The sequence below is a fragment of the Mobula birostris genome, chromosome 7 (assembly GCF_030028105.1).
Source record: "Mobula birostris isolate sMobBir1 chromosome 7, sMobBir1.hap1, whole genome shotgun sequence".
In the NCBI taxonomy this organism is placed as follows: Eukaryota; Metazoa; Chordata; class Chondrichthyes; order Myliobatiformes; family Myliobatidae; genus Mobula; species Mobula birostris.
In genome coordinates, this window is record NC_092376.1 from 33,118,967 (window position 1) to 33,130,790 (window position 11,824).

Sequence of the window (11,824 nt, forward strand, 5' to 3'; positions counted from 1 at the left end):
CATGCATGTGGGTGGCACTGTCGTGCAGCAGTTGGTACGACGCTTTACAGCATCAGCGTGCTGGGTTCAATTCCCACCACTGTCTAAAAAGAGTCTGCACATCCTCCCTGTGTCCACATGGGTTTCCTCCAGGTGCTATGAATTCCTCCCACATTCCAAAGATGTACCATTTGGTCATTGGTCACTGCAGACATCCCACCCTGCAAAAACTCATTTCAGGGAGGTAGCACCATCAATTTGCAGGAGACTCCCGGAACTTCCGGGAGAGGTGGGATGTCTGCAATAGAGTAGCTCCTTAGCAGCTAGCCAGCCAGTTTAAATAACGTTAGCTATGCTAATGAACGAATGACACATGTTAAACTCACCTCTACATGTCTTTCACAGTCTTAACCCACCATGGGCAATAGAAAAGTCACTGTTGCAAACAGTGCAGCGAGTAACACTGTCATTATTTTTGACCCCTATTAGGCAGGGGTACACTTTAGTGTAGTCTGGGGTGATGTACGTTTTATATTTTCTTTTTTTGGAACACTCTGCTATGGCACGCTCTCACGCGTGCTCTCTCTCTCTCTCGCGCATGCTCTTTCTCTCTCTCTCTCTCTCTCTCTCTCTCTCTCGTGGTCGCTCTCGCTCTCTCTCACACTCTCTCTCTCGCTCTCACGCTGTCTTGCACGCTCTCAAAAAATTGATTTCCGAGACATTGTATATAATGTCCACTATTAATATGCGGGAGACTCCCGGAACTTCCGGGAGAGGTGGGATGTCTGTCATTGTAAATTGTCTCATGACTAGGCTCGGTTTAAATCTGGGGATTGCTGGGTGGCACGACTCCAGGGACTGATTCTACGATGTATCTCAATAAATAAATATGTTATGGTTGTTGAGAGACCCACTAGTATGCAGTGTAAGTTTGAGAAAATGCTCTGTAAACCTGAATTAGATGATGTAAAATGGCAGTGATTAAAAGCTAGCAACTCAAGATAGGTGGGGAAAAAGCTGAGAACATCACAGGATTTAGCATGTACTCGTGCAGAAAGGCAGCATCAAAACAGAGGAATAACCTTAAACTATGCCTACTCTTCCATATTTGATTTTAGGCTTTGGTTTGGGAAAAGCCCACAAATGACTCATTTTAATATCAAGTTACTGAACAATTCAAACAACTTCCATTAGATAACTACTGATTCTTGCTTTCAGCCACTCAGTTGGAAACAACAACTTGCTAAAGGGTTGCTAAACTGCACACTTAAAAAAATACTGTTCCTAATTATCTGTTATCAAATGCTGCAGAACAATGAGCTTTTGAAGTAAATGATGAATTAAATTAGATTTTTGCCTTGCTCTGTTGTCATTATTCAAGGCACTCTCTATCTGAAACACAGCTGATGTACGATCAGCAGAAAGGTTACAGCCGTTCAAGATGCTCACCACCACTTTTGCAAGGGTAATTACAGGTGTGCATTAAATAATAACTTTGCAAGAGATGCCCAGGTCCTAAAACAAAAAGAAGAAGAAAGTAACAGCCACTCAAGTAAAACACCACTACACACAGACCAGGATTTGAGACCCCGGTGATTTCAAAGGGAATTGTAGGCCTGTAATGTGGATTAAGCATCAGGTTTATCATCACTGACCTACAATATATCATGAAATCTGTTGTTTTCTGGCAGCAATACAGTGCAATACAAAAGCTTACGATAAGTTACAATAAGAAATATACAAAAATATATAGATATAGTGCAAAAAGAGACCAAAACAGTGATCAGAGAAATCCCAAGTAATTATTCACAAAAATTATAAGTTTACTTTTACTTTATTTATTTATTAAGACACCGTGCAGGACAGGCCTTTCCAACCCTCTGAGCCACGCCGCCCAGCAAACCGTGACTTAACCCTAGTCTAATCATGGGTCAATTCCCAATGACCAATTAACCTACCTAATGGTGCGTCTTTGGAATGTGGGAGGAAACTAGAGCACCTGGAGAAAAACCATGTAGTCATGGGGAGAACGTACAAACCCATTACAGACAGTGGCAAGAATTTTACTAATATAAACTTCGTGAATTATTGCTAAGTAAGTCTAACCATTTTTTTTTAAATTGCTTCAATTTCAAAACTCTGAGTTTCTCCAAGCTTCATATATACATTCCACTAAGAAGTGCCACAGCTTTTGCAAGAAACAAAGCTTAAACCCAGCACTTCATCTGGTATTCTTGTATTCACGCAAATAATTTACAGAATTCAATAACTGAATAATCTAGGAAGCATGGTAGATTTGATATTTATCATATTGAACCAATGGAAAACAGCAGTTAAGCAATGCCTGCAGGACATCGAACAGTAAAAAAAATTTGTGGGCGTTATGGTAAAGGAGCAGTTAGTGCGATGCTATTACAGCTCGAGGCATTCCGGAGTTTGAAGTTCAAATCCAGTGCCATTCTGCAAGGAGTCTCTGTAAGTCCTTACTGTGGAACGTGTAGGTTTTCCCTGGGTGCTCCAGTTTCCTCCCACAGTCCAAAGACATACCAGGTAGGTTAACTGAGCATTATAAATTGTCCCATGATTACATTAGGGTTAATCAGGGTTGTGGAGTTGTTGGGTGGCATGACCTGAAGGGCTTACTCCACGTTGTACCGCTAAATAAATAAATAACATACATGAAAAATCAGGCAGCAGCTATGGAGGAAATAGAGAAATGGTTTACAGTAGATGTACATTGTAGTCAAGTGTAACTAAAACTTCATTGTCTCCAAATGTATCAAAATACAGGTTTTGTGACAAGTTTGCATAAAGTACCTAGAGGTTAGATGGTTTATGAAGGCTACAACTCTTAATGCTAAGTCGGATGCAGACAGGGAGTCAGTCAGGAGCTGCTGATAATGCTTTCTTGCTTTATGTGACTATGCATGCAGTCCCATGGGAAGATCACTTGGAAGAGGCCTTTGGAAGGAAGCTCTCCAAGTACACAGGACTGGTCAGCAACTGTCAGCAGGCTGGATGGAGAGCCAGGTGTCTCCCAGTGGAGGTTGGTTGTAGGGGATTCGCAGCCCGTTCCTTAGCTAGAGCCTTCAGCAATTTGAGCATCGAGGGAGAGAGGAAGAGGAGAGCCATCCGCAGTACCACCGATATGGCAGAGAGGGCCTCAAGATGGCTGTGGCTCAAAAGAGGGGAGCCATGGATTCATAAGTAGCTAGCCATCTGGACACAAGCTGGGGTCTGAACAGCCCCAGCTGGTCACCTGAAGGAGGTTGTATGATGTTTAAAGACCCGAAACACCCGATGATCAGGAACATCACTGAAGATGTGTCCAGAAGCATCAGTAGCTGTATGTGCACAGGGCCAAGAGCTGGGAGTGAGATTTACCCAGTCTATTTTTGGCCAACATGGATATAGAGGTTAAATGGTTGCTTTAAGTATGCCAAATTTCTATGATTCGGTATTGTGTACTTGGTAAGGCAATCCAAGGATGAGGTTCTTCCTCTCAAGTTTTGCAAATAACTTTAGTCCCACATCCTTCCTTTCATCAAGGTAAGTGGAGATGCTCACTGCTAACTCCACAACGTTCAATTCCATTCATTACTCAGACAATGAAGCAACGTCCACATACAGCAAGACCTGGAAAATATTTATTCATGGGTTGATAAATGGAAAGTAACAATGGTGGCAGAAACATGCCAGACAATGACCATCTCTACTTAACCTTGATATTTGATGGTGTTACTGTCACCAAATCTTTCACCATCAGTAATCTGGGAATCACCACTGACCAGAAACTGAACTAGATCAGCCAGACTGCAGGTCAGAGCCAGAATATTTTCCAGTGATACCCCAAGTCTTTCCAATGTCTACAAGGCACAGACTAAGAACATAATGGAATATTTTGCACTTGACAAGATGAGTGGAGTTTTAGCAACACAATAATTATAACACTTTTCAGAACACAGCAGCTCCCATCCATCATCCTAAATACTTATTATCTTCATCGTCAGCATGATATGCTAGCTACAAAAGACACTGCAGGGGCAGCCTAGGTTAGTCCAGGAGCACCTCCAAATGTGCAGCTTCTTTCATAAAGAAGGACAGGAATAGTAGGTGCTTTGGAAGATGACCACCTGCAGGTAACTCTCCAAGTCACAAACTAACCTAACACAGAAACATACCACTGTTCCTTCATTGTGACTGGATATCATCAGAAAGACTCAGCCCTTCAAAATGGTCAGTCAACAGGTTCTCAAGCCTTGCCATCAACTCTTGCATACCGAAAATACTCCACTGATTTCATAAGAAATTGCTTTCAGGATGAGTTCAATATGCAGCTCTTACAACATAAGCATATTAAGAGCAAGTAATCAATGCTGAAATTCTCCATTAACTCCAAAATCAGAAGAATACATTCTAGTATAGTGATCCACATCTATTATATTCACAGCCAAGCCAGAAATGAATACAAACAATTCTATACAGCACACACAAAATGCTGGAGGAACTCAGCGGGCCAGGCAGCATCTATGGAAAAAAGTACAGTCGACGTTTCTGGCCAAGATTCTTTGGCAGGACTAGAAAAACAGAAGAGAAGATTTAAAAGGTGGGGAAGCGGCGAGAGAAACACAAGGTGATAGGTGAAACTGGGAGGGGGAGGGATAAAGTATAGAGCTGGGAAGTTGATTGGTTAAAGAGATACAGGGCCGGAGAAGGGGGAGTCTGATAGGAGAGAGCAGAAGGCCATGGAAGAAAGAAAAGGGACGAAGAGCACCAAAGGGAGGTGATGGGCAGGCAAGGAGATAAGGTGAGAGAGGGAAAAAGGGATGGGAAATGATGAAGAGGGGAGCATTACCAGAAGTTAGAGAAGTCGATGTTCATGCCATCAGGTTGGAGGCTACCCAGACGGAATATAAGGTGTTGTTCCTCCAACCTGAGTGTAGCTTCATCTTTACAGTAAAGGAGGCTATGGATAGACATATCAGAATGGGAATGGGAAGTGGAATTAAAATGGGTGGCTGCTGAGAGATCTCGGCACGACAGTAGAGGAGGCCATGGTTTGACATATTGGAATGGGAACGCTCATCGCGACAATAAAGGAACCTTATATTCCATCTGGGTAGCCTCCCACCTCCCCCAGCCTTTTAAATCTACTCTTCATTTTTCTCTCCAGTCCTGCTGAAGGGTCTCGGCCTGAAACATTGACTGTACTTTTTCCCATTAATGCTGCCTGGCCTGCTGAGTTCTTCCAGCACTTTGTGTGTGTTGCTTGGATTTCAAGCATCTGCAGATTTCTCTTGTTTGCAGACAATTCTATACTCTGAATACATATTGGTAAACATTAGAGTCATAAAAAGTACAGCACAAAAACAGGCCCTTCAGCCCATCTAGTCTGTGCAGAACCTTTTTAACTGCCATGTCCCATCGACCTGCACCAGGACCACAGTCGTTTATAAGATTATCCAAAGTTATTTCATAAAAGACTTTTTTTAAATGGGGGGGGGGGAGGAAGGAAACTTCAATTTACCCCAATCTCAGAAAATGACTGTCTGGCAATGTATTTTTCTACCCAGATTCCCCAAACAAAATCTTGTTGCATGTAATTTTAAATGTAAATATAATTTGACATTACTAAAATGAACTTGCTTCTTTGTGTAATGTACTTAAGAAACTGGTACATGGAAAAACATCTCTGTTGAGAGAAAAACAAGCTTAATATTACTGCTTTAACAAACAATAACATAAATTTGTTGGGAAACACAGATAGAGAAGCTTATTTCTGATGTGCAATATACTTGACATCAGGCTCAGGTTGCCAGTTCAAACAAAAAACATTGTCATAGTTTAGCCTGTTATTTGCTAATGTTTGCCACTTGATAATCAGCTACCATAACAACATTTTTCATTCATTAGTCAATGCACACATTGCAGACAAAAACACTTGACATTTGACTGCAAGCTACTCACTGATTCACTTTACAAGATAATTTGGCTTGACAGATACTGACACATTTTCCTACTTAAATCCAGTAACAGCATTCAGAAAAATAATTTCAGAACAACACAGAAAGAAAATTATTTGGAGTTAAAATTACCTTGAGTAAATCTAGTAATGCTGTCATTTCCTTTGCCCAGGTGGATAAGGTGTCCATGTTCAGGGCCTTCCACTACCTTGAACTTCAGAACACTATTCACACTGTCACGATCTTCAGCTTTCAGAGCTTTGCTTGTAATCATAAACCCAAGATGTCCCGTGGCAAGTCCACGCAGAGTGGGAGCACCCTTGTTAACTATAATCTGAGGTATTCCATTGTCAATTGACATTGTCCGTATTCTCATCGTCTGTGGCTTTCGAGTTTCAAAGACAGTATCTGGGAAGACGTAAAAGTCCGTGTGCGTGCCATCAGTCACGATGAAGGAAAAGCTATCTTCGGAAAATTCAGTTCCATCCTGCTTGTAACTGATGAGGTTTTCATTCAAGTCCTGCTTTGTAAAGGATCGAGCAGGTGATGTGCGGTTGAATAACAGCTGTCCATGAACAGGTAGTTGCGTCACGGTAAATCGTAGCAACTGATCAGGTGTGTCCCTGTCCTCAACAGTCAGTTCAAAGGGGGTAATTAGTTTCATTTCTCCCTCATGCACCACCAGTTCATGCAAAGTAAGCACAGGCTTTTTGTTGTCAACGTCAGTGATAGAGATCCTGAAAGTGCGAAACACAGGGTTGTAACCATCTGTAACTTCAAATTCAAAGCTGTCCATTTTCACCTCGTCATCGGATGTGTGGATGTAGTAAATTTTGTTACCAGCTAACTGAAGCTGCGTGAATGTCGTGATTGGTACTCCGGGCTTATCAGTGCATTCTAGGTGGCCACGGATGGGTGCTCGGGTAATGCTGAAAAGCAGGTGTTCATCTGGACTATTCAGGTCAGTTGTACTAAGTAAGTCTGTTGTCAGAGTTACTTTTCCACCTTCCTTCAGAGAGACTCCTTTGCTAACCACGTCTGGGAAGATCTTGTCAATTCCACCAATAGTGACGTAAAAGTAACGATCAATGAGTGGATTAATGCCATCTGTTACATCAAACTTGATCAGATCACGGATGCCTTCCTTGCCCGTATGCGTATACTGAATCAAGTTCTTGTCGACATCTTCCTGGGTGAAGTTCATCCCTCCTGTTATGTTTACAAATTTCCCAGAAGGGAGAAGATGTTGCAAGAGACCTTGATTTGGTCCATAACGTATGATGTAGACAAGTGTTTTATCATCTGAGTCCAGGTCTGTGGCTTTAAGAATTTTATTATTTATTGTTTTAGTTTCTCCAATGTCTATTTCTAGTCCATCATTTATTGTCATTCTTGGAGTCTCGTCATCGAGTGGAATGACCATTATAATTACTGTTTTTTCAACAGTGTACTTCCCATCAGTTAGTTGAATGTTAAAGCTATCTTCCTTTGTTTCAGAGTCATCATGCTCATAAACAATGCTGGAGCCTTCTCTGATCTCATTTAAAGTAAAGCTGTCAACAAGGACAGTACCTGTAGTAAGCTGATTTACAATCTGCCCGTGTTTTGGTGGTTTAATGATGGTGAAAGTTAATTCATTGGCAGGGATATCACCATCAGCGGCATTTAAAATGGGAGTGTCAATAACCAAACTCATGCCTTCCATTACAACAAACTCTCTCATGTAAATATCTGGTTTCTCATCATTTGCAGGAATTATGATAATGGGGAAAAAGTGTCTTTCGGCGAAGTTAACTCCATCAGAGCAGCGGAACGTAAACCTATCTTCCACTGGTTCCACAGTTTTGTGAATACTTTGCACATAATTAACATGTCCGAGACGTATTTCTTTAAGAGTGAAAGCAGTGATAGCAGTTCCTGCCCGAGATGTTTCAGACCCAGGAGCTGGCGAGATGTTCTCTACGTAGCCTGAGGTTGGTTGGACAATAATCGTACAGAGAATATCATCATCAGGGGTATCAACATCTTCTGCTCTTATATTTTTCAGTGTGATTGTATTTTTCTCACCTTCAACCACGGTGAACTGCTTCCCTATAATAACATTTGGAGCCTGACTGTCAACAGGAAGGATGGTCACCTGCACACGAACACCTTGTACTTTATTCCCTCCAATATTCCACTCGTCAGACATGTCAGTGAGAGTCAAATTAAAAGAATCTTCTTTTTTCTGTAATCCTATCTCACCACTTGTATGAGTATAAATCACAACCCCATTGATTATATCTTGCTGTGTAAACCTTTCCGCACGAATTCCATTAACCAAGATCTCTCCTAGTTTTGGTTGATCCTCCACAATGAAAGTCAACCTAAGATCATCAGTATCTTCATCTGTTCCTTGGATAACATTACTTGTTATCTCAGTGGCTCCACTTTCTAGTACATCTATATATGATCCAATAGTTCCAGCTGGCAACATAATAGTTGGCACTTCATCGTCAACTGGGCGAATTCTTATTTTAACATTGATTGTAACAGTATGGACTCCATCACTCACATCAATTTTCAAAGAATCCCCAGTAGATTCATCGCCATTGTGAACATACGCTATTTTCCCATTAGCTATATCATTCAGATTAAATGCTTCTCCTTCATTTATACCAACGCTAGCATACTGCAGTTGCCCATGTTTTGGAAGCTGAGAAAGTGTAAAAGTGATCTGAGGTCTGTCAGTATCGGGATCTGTGGCATCCAATTCAGCGCTTGTAATGACGTAGGTGTCCCTTTCAAACATTGTGAAACCAGTGTTGGTAATTTGCGGTGGCTTGTTGTCAACAGGCTGTAGAAAGATTGTACATGTACCCTCGGCTTTGTTTCCAGCCATGTCTTCCACTGTGAAGTCAAACTGAACAATGTGAGGAGTAATTCCGAGTTCCACGTCTGGGGGCCTGTAGGCGATTTTGTGATGGTTGACTTGGGCCTGTGTGAACTCCGTCACTAAAGTGGCGGGGCTCTCAGTCAGCACTATGTTGCCCATTTGCACGGGATTGTTTTCATCGGTGTCGGTGGGGGGCTTAGTAACCGTGTACTTCAAATCTCTGTCATCCGAGTCCAGGTCAGTATAACGCAGAAACTTCCTCCGAAAGTACGTCAAGCGGTACTCTTCGACAATCATTTGCAAAGTGGTTCCTGGATGCATCTCGGGTGGGATGTCATCAACCGGCTGAATTTTTATCATGAAAGTGTGCTCGCCCGACTGATTGGGCGGGTCGTTGTCATCCTGCACTCGGAAGAAAAACTGGTCCATAACGGTGGTGGTGCTGTGAGGACCGGTGTGTCTATAGAAGAGCCTGCCGTCCAAGATGTCCTGTTGGGACCACTCCAGGACCACCTTCTCGTAGGCGCTCTCGCCCTCAATGAACCGCCAGGAATAGGGCTCCAGCGGCCGCTCGGTCTGGCGGAGGACCAGCTCTCCCACCTGGGACAGCGGCGGCTCCAGCGTGAAGCGTATCGTCGAGTCTTCAGAGTCGATGTCGGTGGCGCTGAGCACGAAGGGCGACACGGGCATCATCTGGTGCTCGGCCAGCACCAGAACGGTGTTGGCATTGACGACGGGCGGCTCGTCGTCGGTCGGCACGATCGTGATGGGGAAGAGGAACTCGACTTGGTGTGCACCGTCGCTCATGCGGAAGATGATGTTGTCGCTGTAAGTGTCGCTGCCGTCGTGCTGGTAGGTGACGGCGCCCGCCTGCAGGTCAGCGGGCGTGAAGAACTTGCTCTGCGCCCCCAGCACGGTCAGCGAGCCGTGCCTCAGGCCGTCCACCACCGTGATCCTCACCTCGTCCAGGTTGTCCTCGTCGCTGACCTGCAGGCTGCGCGGGCTGGACAGCGGCCGCGACTGGCCCTCGAACAGCAGCTGGCCGGTGTTGCGTGTGACGACGGGCGCCAGCGTGTTCATGGGTTTCACCACCACCATGAAGGCGAAGGGCTCGGACACGGCGCCCTCGGTGTCCACCACCTCGAATTCGATCTGGAAGATCCTCTCGACGTCCGAGTCGTCGGCTGGCGGTCGGTAGGCGATCCTCAGCTCCTGCAGGTCCCTCTGACGGAAAGAGGAGATGGGCAGGTTCTGGTCGTCGGTGCTGACGATGGCCGGCTCATGGCCAGCCGGCGAGGTGATATTGAAGATGAGGTCTCCCGACTCCGACTCGGCGTCCTCGGCCGCCAGCATGTCAGGCGTGATAGCTGTCAGCACGAACTGATCCACCTCCATCATCATCATGGCCACGAAGCTGGGCTTGGGCGGCGTGTTCTCCGCTCCCTCTCGGATGCGCACCAGGATCTGGAAGTATTCCTGCTTCAGCATGTTGCCGTGGAGGTCGTGCAACTCGGCCACCATGGGGATGTAGTCGCGGTTGGGCGACCGGCTGCGGGCTGTGTGCCGATACCGGATGTCTGAGGTGACCAGCTGGTCACAGTCCAAGCTCTGGGCGGACTGGTCAGCGCGCAACAGCCGCCCGTAGCGGGGCAGGCCACCGGACCCCGGCAGCGGGGTCAGCTTACAGAGCTCCGAGGCGCGGTCGTAGTTGAACTCCAGCACCTTAGAATCGAGCGCGTTGCTGGTGCCCAGTAGCTTCTCGACGGTGAGAGGCATGTTGCGGGTGATGATCTCCAGCTGGGTGAACACCACCTCCACCTCCAGCATGAACGGGACAACCAGCGTATCGGTCTGCGTGTCGTACCTCAGCTGCAGCTTCACCCGGTCGGTAGATGGGCTCCGGGAGCCGAAGTGCGAGTACCTCACCTCGTTGCTCCCGAAGTCGCAGGGAAATTTCTTGGGAGTCAGCTGGCCCGGCCTCTGTGACAGTGGGTCGTTGTCCAGCACGGTGACGGTGCATCTGTCGCCCGGGTGCACCTGGATAACGAGGTCGTTGATGGGGTCGATGTCCACGGATCTCCCGAAAGGCACGCGGATGCCGTTATTGGCGAGAAGTATCGAATCGTCGGATGGCCCTGACCCGAAACCATAATACAGTTCGTGGCTATTGAAGTTCTCCTGCCCCATTGCGCTACCCGTGACAGTCAGAGCCAACAGCACCAGCAAACTTGTCTGGGCTGTATTCAAACGTGAAGATGCAACGTGCCTTCTCCGCTGGGAACTTGCACACACGGCCATGGGGTTAACTTTTTGAAATACTGATGTACTTTCTCTTCTCCTTTACCAGCAAGGTTCAATGAATGAAAACTTAATGAGAATTGGCTGATTTTTATTGTTGTTGCTCCCTGCCAGTTTCTCAGCTGCAGCATCAAGTTCCACTGCACCGACTTCAAGCCCAGTCTAGGGCTATAAACTGCCTGCAGCCTTTCAGCAACCTGCTGGCGGAAGCACCGCCCCGTTTCCTGCTCTGGTTGCAGATCAATCAGGTCCCTGCCCTGGAGTTTATCACTCCACTTTCCGGCGGGTGGCTGGCCAGGTGAGCTGTCAATTAGTTGACGTCACCCAGAAGGCGGCTTCCTTCAATCTGTCTCCTGGAATAGACCCGGACAGGCGCTCCGTAAATGGCAACTCAATCTCAAGCAGAAAAGGAGCATAACTTGTACCGGGATTGGGACGAGAGGGTAAAACTGCCAAGAAGTTAGTGGTTGCAATAGGGGAAATAAAATGAACCTAAGGAAAGTAAAGTAGTTGACCTAGTGTACATATTGGTAAATAGGTTGGAAGAGAAGACAATGAGGAAGAAAATCAGCTCAGAGTTTGGGTAAGAATATACGAGACGGGGACGGGGAAACTGATACGGAAAAGATTAAAGGAGGAACAAGGAAACAAATTCCAAGATAAAACGGCAGATAAGAACAGAACAAAACATTTTCTTGAATCATTAAAT

General features: G+C 45.4%; 1 protein-coding gene across 1 annotated transcript in view; it reads right to left on the reverse strand.

Annotated features, from left to right (window-relative positions):
• The window catches only part of LOC140200101 (FRAS1-related extracellular matrix protein 2-like), a 207,465-nt gene extending 196,249 nt beyond the window's left edge, over positions 1-11,216 (reverse strand). The window contains exon 1 of the mRNA XM_072262865.1: positions 6,075-11,216. Within this exon, the coding sequence (XP_072118966.1) occupies positions 6,075-11,115 (5,041 nt within the window). The 5' untranslated portion in view covers positions 11,116-11,216. The remainder of the gene's footprint in view (positions 1-6,074) is intronic.
• Positions 11,217-11,824: the final 608 nt, after the last annotated feature.